The 17,979-nt window shown below is 40.8% G+C and overlaps 1 protein-coding gene across 1 annotated transcript in view; it reads right to left on the reverse strand.

The window, feature by feature from the left end:
- LOC133557501 (5'-AMP-activated protein kinase catalytic subunit alpha-1-like) overlaps positions 1-17,979 on the reverse strand; it is a 40,834-nt gene that overhangs the window by 13,579 nt on the left and 9,276 nt on the right. Inside the window, exons 2-7 of the mRNA XM_061907979.1 lie at positions 16,341-16,482; positions 13,994-14,087; positions 13,719-13,863; positions 9,821-9,908; positions 9,457-9,681; positions 3,230-3,752 (exon numbers count right to left, since the gene is read on the reverse strand). Of these exons, the coding sequence (XP_061763963.1) occupies positions 3,230-3,752; positions 9,457-9,681; positions 9,821-9,908; positions 13,719-13,863; positions 13,994-14,087; positions 16,341-16,482 (1,217 nt within the window). The remainder of the gene's footprint in view (positions 1-3,229; positions 3,753-9,456; positions 9,682-9,820; positions 9,909-13,718; positions 13,864-13,993; positions 14,088-16,340; positions 16,483-17,979) is intronic.

The following is a 17,979-nucleotide window of genomic DNA, read 5'->3' on the forward strand; positions in this document are numbered from 1 at the left end:
TTTGTGCCACTGCTTAATAACTGTTTAATAAATACACTTTTGGTAAGTTTACTTAGTTATGATTTCCCTCTCTGCATGAAAGTTTAAAAAGAGCATATATTAATGCAGTATGAAGAAGAATGTTTTAATGTAGACACATAGAATCATCATACTGCTGTGATTATATGCATCAAGTTTTCATTCAAGGCTTAGGCAAAATATGGAAATATATATCGTGTATCATGATATGGCCTAAAAATATCGAGATATTAACAAAAGGCCATATCACCCAGCCCTACCCTGACCTAAGTCTAAGGTTTGTGTGTATGCTTGATGATTTTTTGCTTGTTTGATGATTTTTGTTTGGTTTTGTATTGTGTAACTATATTTTTATGGTAATTATTATTCTGTAACTCTAAATTGTTTGCTTATTGATGCTTTTATTTGCTTCTGTATTGTGTACCGTATTTTTCGGACTATAAGCCGCAGTTTTTGTTGTTGTTTGGCCGGGGGTGCGACTTATACCCAGGAGCGATTTATGTGTGAAATTATTAACACATTACCATAAAATATGAAATAATATTATTTAGCTTATTCATGTAAGAGACTAGACGTATAAGATTTCATGGGATTTATCGATTAGGAGTGACATATTGTTTGGTAAACGTATAGCATGTTCTATATGTTATAGTTATTTGAATGACTCTTACCATAATATGTTACGTTAACATACCAGGCACTTTCTCAGTTGGTTATTTATGCCTCATATAACGTACACTTATTCAGCCTGTTGTTCACAATTCTTTATTTATTTTAAATTGCCTTTCAAATGTCTATTCTTGGTGTTGGATTTTATCAAATACATTTCCCCCAGAAATACGACTTATACTCCAGTGCGACTTATACATGTTGTTTTCCATCTTTATTATGCATTTTCGGCAGGTACGACTTATACTCTGAAAAATATGGTAGTTATAATTATATGGTTTTACTTGTAATTGTATTGAGTTTGTGGACCCCAGGAAGACTGGCGGGTTGTTGTGGCAACCAGCTAATAGGGATCCTTAATAAAAATCTTGAGGTTAAGTTTATTTGGAACATGCATGCAGACAACATGATACATCACAATTTCCAGTTTCTCTTTTCAACATGTTCGAAAAGGAGTAGGAAGAAGCAGAGCTTATTTAATTTTACCCATTTTCTTTTACATAACAGTTGCTAAAACTTTTGTTCACTTCCTGTTCTCAATGTAATCACAATATACCCCATAAGTAATCTCAATAAAAATAAATAAATAAATAATTGGTGAAGTAAGTTTTAGTCCAAACGATGAGATAAGTAAGATTATTTTGAGAATGAAAGAAAGAATGGGTGAATAAATTCAGAATGTTTATCATGGTTCTTTTTTTTTGTATTTTGTAAACACTTGAAGTTTGAAGAGTTTCTTGAAGTGTATGATATTAGTATATTGTTTGATTGCTTTGCTTAATCCGTTCCATAATTTAATTCCACATACTGATATACTGAAGGTCTTAAGTGTTGTACGTGCGTACAAATGTTTTAAAATTCATTTTTCTCTAAGATTATATTTCTCCTCTTTTGTTGAGAAGAATTGTTGTATATGCTTGGGTAGCCGGTTATAGTTTGCTTTGTGTATAATTTTAGCTGTTTGCAATTTCACTATGTCGTGGAATTTCAGTATCTTTGATTCAATAAATAAAATGTTTGTATGTTCTCTATATCCAACATTATGTATTATTCTAACTGATCTTTTTTGTAACACTGGTAGTGAATGAAATGTACTTTTGTAATAATTTCCCCATATTTCTACACAGTAACTCAGATATGGTAACACTGGTGAGCAGTAGAGAATATGAAGTGATTTTTGGTCTAGAAGAGGGGTGTCAAACTCAAATACAGAGTGGGCCAACATTTAAAACTGAACAAAGCGGCGGGCCAAGGTTGAACAAATTAACCTTTTAATAGGGACCCAAAAACGTTTTGCATTGAATATTGAACAAGCAAGGCTTATATAACTTTATAGTGACATGCAAACTCGAGTTTCAAATAATAATAATAATAAAAATTTCAATGGCGTATCAAATACAATTTAAATAAAATTTTAATGCCTCTTTTCTATTTGCAGCCTTCTCAGGTAAATATCAAAATAAACGTTTTTCACAGGCTAAAAATAAATTTGAAAATAAAATAACAATAATGAATGAATCAAGCATTCAAGTCTTGAAGTAGCAAGAGAAAGTGCACAAATAAAACGTTAATTATTGCTCAGTTTGCTTAGCTGATTTGCTTTAACACTAAATATGGAAAAAGCAACACTTATACATGCAAAATCTTAATAGTGGTGGTAGCGGAGGGTGTATATTGTAGCGTCCCGGAAGAGTTAATGCTGCAAGGGGTTCTGGGTATTTTGTTTATGTTGTGTTACGGTGCGGATGTTCTCCCGAAATGTGTTTGTCATTCTTGTGTGGTGTGGGTCCACAGTGTGGCGCATATTTGTAACAGTGTTAAAGTTGTTTATACGGCCACCCTCAGTGTGACCTGTATGGTTGTTGACTAAGTATGCCTTTCATTCACTCATGTGTGTGTTTGAAAGCCGCATATATTATGTGATTAGGCCGGCACGTTGTTTGTATGGAGTAAAAGCGGACGTGACAACAGGTTGTACAGAACGCTTTAAGGCAGGGCCTTTAAGGCACGCCCCCAATATTGTTGTCCGGGTGGAAATCGGTTGAAATTCGGGAGAATGGTTTCCTCGGAGATACTCGAGAGGGGCACTGAAATCCGGGAGTCTCCCGGGAAAATCGGGAGGGTTGGCAAGTATGAGTATTAGCGCTGAATGCGGTTGTATAATACCGGCGGGCCAGTACTTATGTTAATTTGATATTGCCTCAAGGGCCAAATTTGGCCTTCGGTCCAAATTTGGCCCGCGGTCCAGAGTTTGACACCCATGGTCTAGAACATATTTGGCTTTATTCATTATTGACATGTTTCTTGCTACTTTATGTTGTATACTTTTTACATGAGATTTCCAGTTCAATTTATCATCAATCATTATACCTAAAATCTTCAGTATTTGGTTGAAGTATTTTAACACCCTACAAGGAGTTTGTTGATATTTAGAATCCAACCATACGAGGTGCGTTCAAGTTGCACAGAACTTGAGTCACACGTGACAAGATTTGAAAGAGCACTTTGAGAAATGTATCAGGTTGGGACAGAGCGAGCTCACCTTCCACTCGTAGTCCAGCAGTTTCATGGCACGGCACACCTCGGTCATGATGTCGTTGGGGCGACTCTGGCTGCGGATGCCAAGGTGCCACTTGGCCCGCCGCACGCCCTGGTGCTTGGACTTCTGGGGATTCAGCTCGTCCAGCGTGTGGCGAGGCCGCGGCGGCGTCTCGGCCACCAGGAAGGGCACGCGCTCGGGGTGGGGCTTGACGACGGAGGACAGGGCCGCGCTGGACGTCGACGACAGGTGTTGGTCGTCCAGAAAGGAGTCAGGGGGGCTGGAGGCCAGGTAGAAGTCTTTGGCCTCGTTCATGATGCGGCGATTGTCGATGATGAGGTGGTAGGCCACGGCCAGCGGGTCCTGGTGGTTGCGGCTGTAGATGCAGGCCAGCACCTCCTCCTCGGTGCACTCAAACTTCTCACACACCTCCTTCAAGGCCTCGTCGTCGATCATGTTGTTGCTGTAGGACGGGTCCTCAGGGAACAAGTACTTGGGCAGGTCCTGTTTGAACCAGTCGTCCTCTCTGTTGGGGGTTGACATCAAAGTAGGTTTGTTAAAGGGGAACATTATCACAATTTCAAAAGGGTTAAAAACAATAAAAATCAGTTCCCAGTGGCTTGTTGTATTTTTTGAAGTTTTTTTCAAAATTGTACCGGTCTCGGAATATCCCTAAATAAAGCTTTAAATTGCCTTATTTTCGGCTCTCTGCGAAGACACTGGCCATTTCCCTGTGACGTCACACAGTGCTGCCAATGTAAACAAACAATGGGAATACCACAGCAAGATATAGTGACATTAGCTCGGATTCAAACTCGGATTTCAGCGACTTAAGCGATTCAACAGATTACGCATGTATTGAAACAGATGGTTGGAGTATGAAAGTATTGAAGAAGAAACTGAAGCTATTGAGCAAATAGCTATTGACGCTATTCAAAGCCATAGCATGGCCGAATAGCTGCGTTAGCATCGCCGGTAAAATGTGCGGACCAAACGATCAGGACTTTCGCATCTTTTGACACTGGAGCAACTTAAATCCGTCGATTGGTAAGTGTTTTTTTCGCATTAAATGTGGGTGGAAGGAAACGTAATATAGTTGCAAATGCATCTGCAGGTTATCCATACATCTTTGTGCCATGTCTGCTTTAGCACCGCCGGTAAATAGCATGTTAGCATCGATTAGCGTAGCATGTTAGCATCGATTAGCTGGCAGTCAACATCAACAAAACTCCCCTTTGTGATTTCGTTGACTATCGTTGCAAATGCATCTGCAGGTTATCCATACATCTCTGTGCCATGTCTGCCTTAGCATCGCCGGTAAAATGTGGAGACACTCCAGCACATTCAATAGGGGTCTGGCGGCAGACACTTTCGCATCTTCGGGCCAGTGGTGCAACTTGAATCCCTCCCTGTTAGTGTTGTTACACCCTCCGACAACACACCGACGAGGCATGATGTCTCCAAGGTTCCAAAAAATAGTCAAAAAAACGGAAAATAACAGAGCTGAGACCCGGTGTTTGTAATGTGTTGAAAATGAAAATGGTGGGTGTGTTACCTCGGCGACGTCACATTCTGACGTCATCGCCTCCAGCGCGATAAACAGAAAGGCGTTTAATTCGCCAAAATTCACCCATTTAGAGTTCGGAAATCGGTTAAAAAAATAGATGGTCTTTTTTCTGCACAATCAATGTATATATTGACGCTTACATAGGTCTGGTGATAATGTTCCCCTTTAAACAATAGGAAAATGGCACATCATTGTTATCGTGGGCCAAAAAAATTATTGTTTTCATTATTGTCGTGGTTGCGATGAATGTGCTCAAAATGTACATATACACACACTGACGTTAAAGTACCAATGGTTGTCACACACACACTAGGTGTGGTAAAATTTGTCTTCTGCATTTGACGCATCTCCTTGTTCACCCCCGGGGAGGTGAGGAGAGCAGTGAGCAGCAGCGGTGGCCGCCCCCGGGGATCATTTTTGGTTATCTAACCCCCAATTCCAACCCTTGATGTGAAGTGCCAAGTAGGGAGGTAATGGGTCCCATTTTTATACTCTTTTGTGGGGTTTGAACTCACAACCTACCGATCTTAGGGTGGACACCCTAACCACTAGGCCACTGAAGTGATTTTTTTGTGTATTATTCTTAAAATTGACGTACTGATGGCAAATCCATTATTTTGAATGTTTTGTTGTTCTTCTGCTTTATTGATTAGTGTTTCAGTCATAGAATCTGTGGTTTGCAATCATGTGACCTAGAAGCGCATCCGACCATTTCTGGGTTTCAGGCGATGGTCTTGAGCCCCATTAGGCTACTATTTATTTAACTAAATCGGGTGTATTTTGAAAGGTTTAGAGTAGAGATGTCCGATAATGGCTTTTTTGCCGATATCCGATATTGTCCAACTCTTAATTATCGATTCCGATATCAACATATACCAATATATACAGTCGTGGAATTAACACACTATTATGCCTAATTTTGTTGCGATGCCCCGTTGGATGCATTAAATAATATAACTTTAACATAAATTGATTAACGTGGACCCCGACTTAAACAAGTTGAAAAACTTATTCGGGTGTTACCATTTAGTGGTCAATTGTACGGAATATGTACTGGACTGTGCAATCTACTAATTAAAGTTTCAGTCAATCAATCAAAAACAAGATTTTCCAAAATAAGAGAACAAATTCAACTCCAGTTATGGAAAAAAAAATGCCAACATGGCACTGCCATATTTATTATTGATGTTACAAAGTGCATTATTTTTTTTAACATGCCTCAAAACAGCAGCTTGGAGTTTGGGACATGCTCTCCCTGAGATAATCCTAATACCCACTGAGGTTGGGGGGTAGGAGGTCGCGGGGGGTGTATAGTGTAGCGTCCTGGAAGAGTTAGTGCTGCAAGGGGGGTCTGGGTATTTGTTCTGTTGTGTTAGGTGCGGATGTTCTCCCGAAATGTGTTTGTCATTCTTGTTTGGTGCGGGTTCACAGTGTGGCGCATACTTGTAACAGTATTAAAGTTGTTTATATGGCCACCCTCAGTGTGACCAGTATGGCTGTTGACCAAGTATGCGTTGCATTCACTTGTGTGTGTGAAAAGCCGAAGATATTATGTGACTGGGCCGGCACGCTGAGGCAGTGCCTTTAAGGCATACCCCCAATATTGTTGTCTGGGTGGAAATCAGAAGAAATTTGGGAGAATGATTGAGACTTTCGGGAGGGGCACTGAAATTTGGGAGTCTCCCGGGAAAATCGGGAGGGTTGGCAAGTATGACTGGGAGACTCAACTGCTCTTTACTTCTCTCTACGTCCGTGTACCACTCCGTACAGCGGCGTTTTGAAAAAGTCATAAAATTTACTTTTCGAAACAGATACCGATCATTTCCGATATCACATGTTAAAGCATTTATTGGACGATAATATCGACAGTCTGATATTATCGGACATCTCTACTAGTCACTATGGTAATATAAGTCACAGGTTTTTGCAAGAAAGTTCTAAAGCTTAGTGAAATATCAGACATTTTTGTTGCATTTTGCTTGATTATAAAATATGTCGATATATATATATATATATATATATATATATATATATGTATAAAGCATACATAAAGAGCAGGCAGCATCTCACGCATTCTCATACTTTCGGTAACATCCAGGAAGAAATGTCAGCCAGCATGAAAAATGTCTCAACTATAAGCTACATGAAGGAGCCTAGAATAAATTATATTCAAACATTCGCAACGTTTCAGGGTTCCTCATGAAGAAATCATACAATGTATTGAATCCATTAACTGCAATAAAATTGAAGAGATGGCGAGGTTGTGAGATGTCGAGAAGTCTCACATATTCTACCGTTTTTCCTCACAATATTTCCCATATTTTGAAATGCAAATGTTAATGCTCCTCTGAACCCGCAGCATTAGACATACGTAATAAAGGTGTTTGTGTAATCCCACTGATGTATTTTAGTGATAAATTGGCCGCAAAAATAGCGCCGCTTAAAACATTCCATCGCTACTGGTCAAACGCTTTACCAAAAGACACTGTTAACAAAACAACTTGAAACCTTGTCCAGCTGTTTACTGACATATACCAAGGGTCGGCAACCCAAAATGTTGAAAGAGCCATATTGGAGCAAAAAGACAAAAACAAATCTGTCTGGAGCTGCAAAAAATTAAAAGCCATATTACATACAGATAATGTGTCATGAGATATAAATTGAATTGTGAGGACTTAAACGGGAACATTATCACAATTTCAAAAGGGTTAAAAACAATAAAAATCAGTTCCCAGTGGCTCGTTTTATTTTTAGAAGTTTTTTTCAAAATTTTACACCTCCCGGAATATCCCTAAAAAAAGCTTTAAAGTTCTTGATTTTCGCTATTTGTGATGCGACTGTCCCTTTCCCTGTGACGTCATACAGTGCTGCCAATACAAACAACATGGCGGTTACCACAGCAAGATATAGCGACATTAGCTCGGATTCAGACTCGGATTTCAGCGGTTTAAGCGATTCAACAGATTACGCATGTATTGAAACAGATAGTCGGCGTATGGAGGCAGATAGTGAAAACGAAATTGAAGAAGAAATTGAAGCTATTGAGCGAATAGCTATTGACACTATTCGGCCATAGCATGGCTGCCTTATTAGCATCGCCGGTAAAATGTGCAGACCAAACGATCGGGACTTTCGCATCTTGTGACACTGGAGCAACTTAAATCCGTCGATTGGTAAGTGTTTGTTTCGCATTAAATGTGGGTATCTAGTATCAAATGTACATACAGCTAGCGTAAATAGCATGTTAGCATCGATTAGCTGGCAGTCATGCCGTGACCTGATTAGCACATAAGTCAACAACAAAACTCACCTTTGTGATTTCGTTGACTTAATCGCTGCAAATGCATCTGCAGGTTATCCATACATCTCTGTGCCATGTCTGTCTTAGCATCGCCGGTCAAATGTGGAGACACTCTGGCAAATTCAATGGGGGTCTGGCGGCAGATTTCTTGCCAGTGGTGCAACTTGAATCCCTCCCTGTTAGTGTTGTTACACTCTCCGACAACACACCGACGAGGCATGATGTCTCCAAGGTTCCAAAAAATTGTCGAAAAACGGAAAATAACAGAGCTGAGACACGGTGTTTGTAATGTGAAAATGAAAATGGCGGCTGTGTTACCTCTGTGACGTCACGTTCTGACATCATCGCTAAAAGACCGATGAACAGAAAGGTGTTTAATTTGCCAAAATTCACCCATTTAGAGTTCGGAAATCGGTTAAAAAAATACATGGTCTTTTTTCCGCAACATCAAGGTATATATTGACGCTTGCATAGGTTTGGTGATGATGTTCCCCTTTAAAGGAAACCAAATGAGCTCAAATATAGCTACAAATGAGGCATAATGATGCAATATGTACATATAGCTAGCCTAAATAGCATGTTAGCATCGATTAGCTTGCAGTCATGCAGTGACCAAATATGTCTGATTAACACTCCACGCAAGTCAATAACATCAACAAAACTCACCTTTGTTTATTCATGCACAACATTCTAAGTTGGGTGGACAAAATGAGACAGAAAAAGAAGTGGCATAAAACACGTCTTAGAAAGTCGGAAAAAGTTATACATGTAAACAAACTACGGTGAGTTCAAGGACCGCCAAAATTAGTAGGACAAAACGGCGCTGGCCAAATACTCGAATCAGTGAAACATGTTTAATATAAACAATGTGCTTTATAGCAATTAGGGAGGTTTGTGTCATGTTTGTCCTCATACAGAAACTATATTAAAACAAAATATATGTTTTTTTTCCCCTCATCATTTACATTTTTTATATATTTTTGAAAAAGCTCCAGAGAGCCACTTGGACGGCGCTAAAGAGCTGCATGCCGACCCCTGGCATACTATTCATGTTCAGCTAACTTTTATTGCAAATTAACATTGGCTCCAAATATGAGTTATTAGTCTCATTGACTATTATTGATTGATATCAGCAACAGTCCGGAAAAATCCATATTGTCCGATCCGTTTATTTCGTATAATGTTATTTGTTAATGGGGAAAGATGTTAATGTCTCTTGTTTTCATGTTGGCATTCAAGCTAGCGACTTGGCTCCGGTCAGTCCGTGAGTTTAGAATTTGTTTTTTTTGATAATCTTAATATAAAACCACCAGGAGTTCTACCGCGGTTATCATTATTACCATTTATCGCTACATCCCTCACCTGATCTCCTTGATGGTGGCTCTTTTCATGGGGTCCACCTGGAGCATGTGCTTCAAGAGGCTGATGACGGTGGGGTTTAAATACTGCGGAGTGAAGAAGATGCCGTCGCAGATCTTCTTGAAGAGCGTTGGCACGTGGTCGTCGTCGAAGGGAAGGGTCCCGCACAACAAGGCATAGAGGATGACCCCGCTGCTCCATATGTCCACCTCTGGGCCGGCGTATAACCTGACCACAAGATGGAGAAAAACATCTAATTATGGGGGATGTTCTTGCGAGTTTGTAAAGTCCTTGTGTTTAATTTGATTGGCAACCATGGATACATCCAAGTAAGTTTTGATTTCTTCTTAGGATGGAGAAACTTTACCGTCCGGAGATGACCTCAGGGGCCGCGTAGTTTGGAGAACCACAGCTTGTCCGTAGAAACTCACCATCGGACATCATGTTTGATAAACCTGCAGAAACATCAGGGATTTAAAAGATTTGATTGATTGATTACTTTTATTAGTAGATTGCACAGTTCAGTACAATTGACCACTAAATGGTAACACCCGAATAAGTTTTTCAACTTGTTTAAGTTGGGGTCCACGTTAATTAATTCAGGGTACTTATTTATAGGTAAAAAGCCTAAATGAAATCATCCTGCAGTCACAAAAATAATTAAGAAAGCTGCATTATCTTGTTGCAAACAGCAGATAGCGCAATCATTTTACTGCGATAACGGGTTAAAAAGTACCGTACCCTTAATATAATTTTTTACTCAAAACTTGTGCGACAGTGCGCCTTATACCCTGGTGCGCCTAATGTAAGGAATAAGTTTGGTTGAGCTTACCCACCTCGAAGCAATTTTATTTGGTGCATTGTGTAATGATAAGTGTAACCAGTAGATGGCAGTCAAACATAAGAGATACCGGTAAGTGTAGGCAGCACCGTTTGAAGTGCTTCAACATAGGAGTATTATGTTGTGTGTATAAGGTAAGACATTCGTTACGCAACATTATGCAAAAGCTACTTTTCTTACCTTCTGGTAATTGCTGATCTGTATTTGGGATCTGCATAAATTGGCCTAAAAATATCAAGATACAGTGGGGTAAAAAAATATTTATTCAGCCACCGATTCCCACCTAAAATGATGACAGAGGTCTGTAATTTTCATCATAGGTACACTTCAACTGTGAGAGACAGAATGTGAAAAAAAAATCCAGAAATTCACATTGTAGGAATTTTAAAGAATTTATTTGTAAATTATGGTGGAAAATAAAGTATTTGGTCTCTTCAAACAAGGAAGATCTCTGGCTCTCACAGACCTGTAACGTCTTCTTTAAGAAGCTCTTCTGTCCTCCACTCGTTATCCGTATTAATGGCACTTGTTTGAACTTGTTATCTGTATAAAAGACACCTGTCCACAGCCTCAAACAGTCAGACTCCAAACTCCACTATGGCCAAGACCAAAGAGCTGTTGAAGGACACCAGGAAAATAATTGTAGACCTGCACCAGACCAGGAAGAGTGAATCTACAATAGGCAAGCAGTTTGGTGTGAAAAAATCAACTGTGGGAGCAATTATCAGAAAATGGAAGACATACAAGACCAGTGATAATCTCCCTCGATCTGGGGCTCCACGCAAGATCTCATCCCGTGGGGTCAAAATGATCATAAGAACGGTGAGCAAAAATCCCAGAACCAAATGGGGGGACCTGGTGAATGACCTGCAAAGAGCTGGGACCAAAGTAACAAAGGTTACCATCAGTAACACACTACGCCGACAGGGAATCAAATCCTGCAGTGCCAGACGTGTCCCCCTGCTTAAGCCAGTGCATGTCCAGGCCCGTCTGAAGTTTGCCAGAGAGCACATGGATGATACAGCAGAGGATTGGGAGAATGTCATGTGGTCAGATGAAACCGAAATAGAACTTTTTGGTACAAACTCAACTCGTCGTGTTTGGAGGAAGAAGAATACTGAGTTGCATCCCAAGAACACCATACCTACTGTGAAGCATGGGGGTGGAAACATCATGCTTTGGGGCTGTTTTTCTGCTAAGGGGACAGGGCGATTGATCCGTGTTAAGGAAAGAATGAATGGGGCCATGTATCGTGTGATTTTGAGCCAAAACATCCTTCCATCAGTGAGAACTTTGAATGGTTGACCAAATACTTATTTTTCACCATAATTTACAAATAAATTATTTAAAATTCCTACAATGCGAATTTCTGGATTCTGTCTCTCACAGTTGAAGTGTACCTATGATGAAAATTAAAGACCTCTGTCATCATTTTAAGTGGGAGAACTTGCACAATCGGTGGCTGACTAAATACTTTTTTGCCCCACTGTATTAAAAAAGGCAATATCGCCCAACCCTACTGTGGAGTGATTTGTAATCCGAAAAATACAGTATGCAACATTTTCAGCAAAGAACAACCATTACATGTTATGTAGACCACAAGGAAGTGTTTTACATTTAGAAAAAAATAATAATACGACTCCAGGAAGAGGGTCTCCGACTTCCGCTTCCTGGGAGTCCACCTGGCCGACGACCTATCCTGGAGCACCAACACCACGGCTACCATCAAGAAGGCACACCAGAGACTGCACTTCCTGAGAATACTCAGGAACAACCACCTCTCACAGGAACTGCTGGTGTCCTTCTACCGGTGCTCCATTGAGAGCATCCTGACCTACTGCATCTGCGTGTGGTTCAGCAGCTGCACGGCCGCAGAGAGAACGGCGCTCCAGAGAGTCATAAAGACCGCCCAGAAAATCATCGGATGCCCCCTTCCCCCCCTGGCTGACCTGTACAGCTCCCGCTGTCTCAGGAAAGCACAGAGCATCCTGAAAGACCCATTCCACCCCGGAAACAGCCACCTGGAAGACCCTCAGGCAGACGCTATAGGGTGCTAAAAGCGAGCACCAATAGACTAAGAAACAGCTTTTAACCAAGAGCCATAGTAGCATTAAACAGGCACTGAGTAAGCACAATATGTCCATCATGTGTAATGTTTAATTTTTTTTTCTATTTTTTCGCACTACAATGTGCAATAATGTTATATGTATGTGTGTATATATATTCATATGCATGCATATATGCATCTATGTGGACAAGAACAAGAAAGTTTGATCACATTACGCCTGTACTGGCTCACCTGCACTGGCTTCCTGTGCACTTAAGATGTGACTTTAAGGTTTTACTACTTACGTATAAAATACTACACAGTCTAGCTCCATCCTATCTTGCCGATTGTATTGTACAGTATGTCCCAGCAAGAAATCTGCGTTCAAAGGACTCCGGCTTATTAGTGATTCCCAAAGCCCAAAAAAAGTCTGCGGGCTATAGAGCTTTTTCATTTCGGGCGCCAGTACTCTGGAATGCCCTCCCGGTAACAGTTCGAGATGCCACCTCAGTAGAAACATTTAAGTCTCACCTTAAAACTCATTTGTATACTCTAGCCTTTAAATAGACTCCCTTTTTAGACCAGTTGATCTGCCGTTTCTTTTCTTTTTCTCCTATGTCCCACTCTCCCTTGTGGAGGGGGTCCGGTCCGATCCGGTGGCCATGTACTGCTCGCCTGTGTATCGGCTGGGGACATCTCTGCGCTGCTGATCCGCCTCCGCTTGGGATGTTTTCCTGCTGGCTCCGCTGTGAACGGGACTCTCGCTGCTGTGTTGGATCCGCTTTGGACTGGACTCTCGCGACTGTGTTGGATCCATTATGGATTGAACTTTCACAGTATCATGTTAGACCCGCTCGACATCCATTGCTTTCCTCCTCTCCAAGGTTCTCATAGTCATCATTGTCACCGACGTCCCACTGGGTGTGAATTTTTCCTTGCCCTTATGTGGGCCTACCGAGGATGTCGTAGTGGTTTGTGCAGCCCTTTGAGACACTAGTGATTTAGGGCTATATAAGTAAACATTGATTGATATATATATACATATACATAGATACATCTCTCATCTTTATTTTACTATTTATATTACCATATTGTATATGCACCTTAGGAGGATCTGCTCCAATTTTGTTGTTCTTTGAACCTGTTCAATGCAATAATGACAATAAAACTCTATTCTATTCTATTCTTTAATGCGCCCTATAATCTGGTGCACCTTTTATATGACAAAAAGATGGAAAATAGACCATTCATCAGCAGTGCAAGCCAGGAGGGAGCTTCTTTCTACACGCACATGACATTTTGTACAATGTCATCAGGTTTTCTGTGTTTCTACAGAGACCGCTGTGGTGGTTTTGTGAGCAAAACAGCCCCACTCACCAAAGTCGGCGATCTTTGCATTCATGTGCGCGTCGAGCAGGACATTTTCGGGCTTGAGGTCTCGATGCACCACCATGTGCCTGTGACAGTAATCCACCGCCGAAATAATCTGCTGGAAGAGCCGACGGCTCTCCTTCTCGTCCAACTGTTCAAAAAGAAAGGAAATGTGAGGCGGGAAGCTTCTTTCCGCGTGACTCTACGTCGGCGCACAAAGCGTTAACGTCTCTGACAGTCGATGTGATCAAAAGTGCCATTGATTAAAAGCCTCATATCACCTTTCCGTTCTTGCAGATGTAGTCAAAGAGCTCTCCCCCCGAGACGTACTCCATCACCATGAAGATGTCTGTAGGGGTGCTGATAACCTGATACCTGTGGACCATCAATGATTTGCGGATTAGAACGTCGACATTAGGTACACCTCAGCACCCCAAGGGTCTCATTGGATGATGTCACGCTGCAGAAAAAACTTGTTAAAGTGCAGCAGGGTTCGCTTTGTTTATGCTGGCTGGAGACACTCTGCACTCTGGCCCAGAGTTTAATGCGCCCGGCCAAAGATGGGATCTCCCGCACACAAAAGGAGTTTACATTCTTGTGCAGGAATGACGGCACGTAGCTGGTATTTCAGCAATCTGTCTGGGTGCTTGCTGGGCGTCATCCACTGTGGCTTTAAACCAGGCCTAGTTAATTATTTTGACTCTGGGGCCAAATTTGGAGAGAAAAAAATGTGTCTGGGGTATATCTATTTTTAGGAACACTAATACAAAACCTCACAATAATGTCTGATTGAATGCTAAAATTAATGACGGACCACTTTAAAAAACGGAATAGAATTTTCTTTTTTTTTTTTACTGACTGGACGTGAAAATAAAAAAAATGTAGGATTTACAACATTAACTACCGTATTTTTCGGACTATAAATAGCAGTTATTTTCATAGTTTGGCCGGGGGTGCGAAATATACTCCGGAGCGACTTATGTGTAAAATTATTAACACATTACCGTAAAATATCAAATAATATTATTTATCTCATTCGCGGACGAGACGAAGAAAATGTCAGCAATCGTCACACACACGTCAGCAATTGTCACTTACACGTCGGCCAATAAGAATTCGGCGGGGGAGTAGTGCATTGTGGGTCATGGAATGCTAAATGCTATATGCTACTGCCGTAGCTAATAAAATGGGTCATTCAAAACTAGATTTTGACCCACTTCTATGGTGGAAGAACAATGAGCCCATATATAAATGATAAATAAATGGGTTGTACTTGTATAGCGCTTTTCTAACTTCAAGGTACTGAAAGCGCTTTGACACTACTTCCACATTTACCCATTCACACACACATTCACACACTGATGGAGGGAGCTGCCATGCAAGGCGCTAACCAGCACCCATCAGGAGCAAGGGTGAAGTGTCTTGCTCAGGACACAACGGTCGTGACGAGGTTGGTACTCGGTGGGGATTGAACCAGGGACCCTCGGGTTGCGCACGGCCACTCTCCCACTGCGCCACGCCGTCCCAATATACTCTTACTACCAAGTTAATCTGAGGCTGAGTTGACTTGAAGCTGTTTAATGTTGCACTTTTTATTTGTAGAAGAAAAGTTTTGTCATTTTATTTCATCCGAGCAACAACTGGAGGCAGTTAAATGTTGATTAATGTGGACCCCGACTTAAACAAGTTGAAAAACTTATTGGGGTGTTACCATTTAGTGGTCAATTGTACGGAATATGTACTGTACTGTGCAATCTACTAATGAAAGTCTCAATCAATCAATAAATCAATCAATCAAAAAAATCACTTTCTATGTAAAAGGGGTTTGTTAATTAACCATTCTGAGCCTTATCTCATTTAGTTTTTATTTTATATATGTTGACCACATTAACCCCGGCAATGGACCCTGTGTGTATATGTATGTTTACAAATTTGGTAAATAAAAAAACAAAAAATGTATATTTTGTTGTTTTCTTACTGTACTGAAAATGAACCGAACCGTGACCTCCAAACCGAGGTACACACCTAACCAAAATTTTTGTCTACCGTTACACCCCTACAAGATAGAATAAAATGCTTGCTAAAGATGAGTGACAACATAAACATGAAGGGACACAAAATTCTGATTTGCAGGCCAGGAAGATCAGCGTTTTTTGATTTGCTATGATTCATTTTGTGCCTTCATCGCAGGTCAGGGCAAGATCAAGCACTATCAGGTGGTCAAATTATAATCATCTACTGTAGTAACATTCTATATAGCTCGGTTGGTAGAGCGGCCGTGCCAGCAACTTGAGGGTTGCAGGTTCGATTCCCGCTTCCGCCATCCTAGTCACTGCCAATGTGTCCTTGGGCAAGACACTTTACCCACCTGCTCCCGGTGCCACCCACACTGGTTTAAATGTAACTTAGATATTGGGTTTCACTATGTAAAGCGCTTTGAGTCACTAGAGAAAAGCGCTACATAAATATAATTCACTTCACTTCACTTCTATCCAATAGTGAGGGGATGAGCCTGGAGAGGGTCCCGGTTCAGACAGTGATGGTACTAAAAGCCCGGAAATAGCTCAGTAACAATGTGGCGGCCCGGGGATTACGGTGCGGCATGCGGCATGCAAATCAAGGACTTACAGTTTAATTATGTGAGGGTGCCTGAAAAGCTTGAGGTTCTGGATCTCCCGGCGGATCTTCCCCACCACGTCCAAGGTGCGGATCTTCTGCCGATTCAGGATCTTCACAGCGACTCGGTGCTTGGTCAGCTCGTGCTGGCCCACTGCGAGACAAAAAAAGGACACAAGCCTTCATTTCATCTTTCTCAAAACCTTCCTGCATCAAGAGATTTAACTCTCTGACTATAAATATCAAAACCGACCAGAAGGTATTTTGTAATAAAAAGAACAACAACAAAAAAATCAATCGAATCACTCTGGTATCGTTTAACTCAGACCTGGGCAAATTAAGGCCCGTTAAGACTCCATGCGGCCCGTTAAGATTTTCAATCTGGCCCGCCGGACATTCCCAAATATTATTTTTTAGATCTTTAAAATGGAAAGTGTAGCTGCCATGTTTTCTAATGACCGTAAGTCTTCAACTATACACCGTATTTCAATGGTTGGAACCTGCGCTTTTGGATGATATACCAGTTACTATGGTAATCTAATTAGTAACTATGGTCATCTAAATAGTTACTATGGTAATCTAATTAGTAACTATGGTCATCTAAATAGTTACTATGGTAATCTAATTAGTAACTATGGTCATCTAAATAGTTACTATGGTAATCTAATTAGTAACTATGGTCATCTAAATAGTTACTATGGTAATCTAATTAGTAACTATGGTCATCTAAATAGTTACTATGGTAATCTACGTCACAGCAGCACAGACGAGCCACCAAGCAGTGTGGCTGGGAAGCGTTTCCACCGACGCGGAAGGAGATTTTCACAACAAAGTTCTAAAACTTAGTGATATATCAGATTGTAGGTGGATTTATTTTGTATCCTTCGCATTCATATTTCGATTTTTGTTGCATTTTTGTCGCGTTTCACTTGATTGTAAAATATGTCGATCGAAAGGGGGTGTGAGGTTCATATTTAAATATTTAGTGTTTTATCCATCATAGAAAAATGTAAAATTCCATTACGTTTTTGAAGGCGGTTTGTCATAACGTTTTTAGCATTCAATCAGACATTATTGTGAGGTTTTGTATTAGCGTTCCTAAAAACAGATATACAAGCCTCCAGACACTTTTTTTTTTGTCTAAATGTTGCACCTCGTGTCAAAATAATTGTAACTTTTTTAAAGTCAAGGAAAGTGTTGCCTTAAAGGACAGCTCATATTTTAGGGCACCAAGGCAAACATTATTTTCTTCCGAAGCATGCATATTCAGTACAGGCCAAAACTTTGGAAACACCTAATTTAATGCGTTTTCTTTATTTTTATGACTGTTTACATTGTCGATTGTCACTGAAGGCCTCAAAACTACAAATGAACACACGTGGAGTTATGTACTTAACAAAAAAAGGTGAAATAACCGAAAACATGTTTTATATTCTATCCATCCATCCATTTTCTACCGCTTGTCCCTTTTAGGGTCGCGGGGGGTGCCGAAGCCTATCTCAGCTGCGTTCGAGCGGAAGGCGGGGTACACACTGGATAAGTCGCCACCTCATAGCGGGGCCAACACAGATAGACAACATTCACACACTAGGGATCATTTAGCATTTTTTTTTTTTGGAGGTGGGAGGAAGCTGGAGCACCCGGAGGGAAC

The sequence above is a fragment of the Nerophis ophidion genome, linkage group LG08, assembly GCF_033978795.1.
Source record: "Nerophis ophidion isolate RoL-2023_Sa linkage group LG08, RoL_Noph_v1.0, whole genome shotgun sequence".
In the NCBI taxonomy this organism is placed as follows: domain Eukaryota; kingdom Metazoa; phylum Chordata; class Actinopteri; order Syngnathiformes; family Syngnathidae; genus Nerophis; species Nerophis ophidion.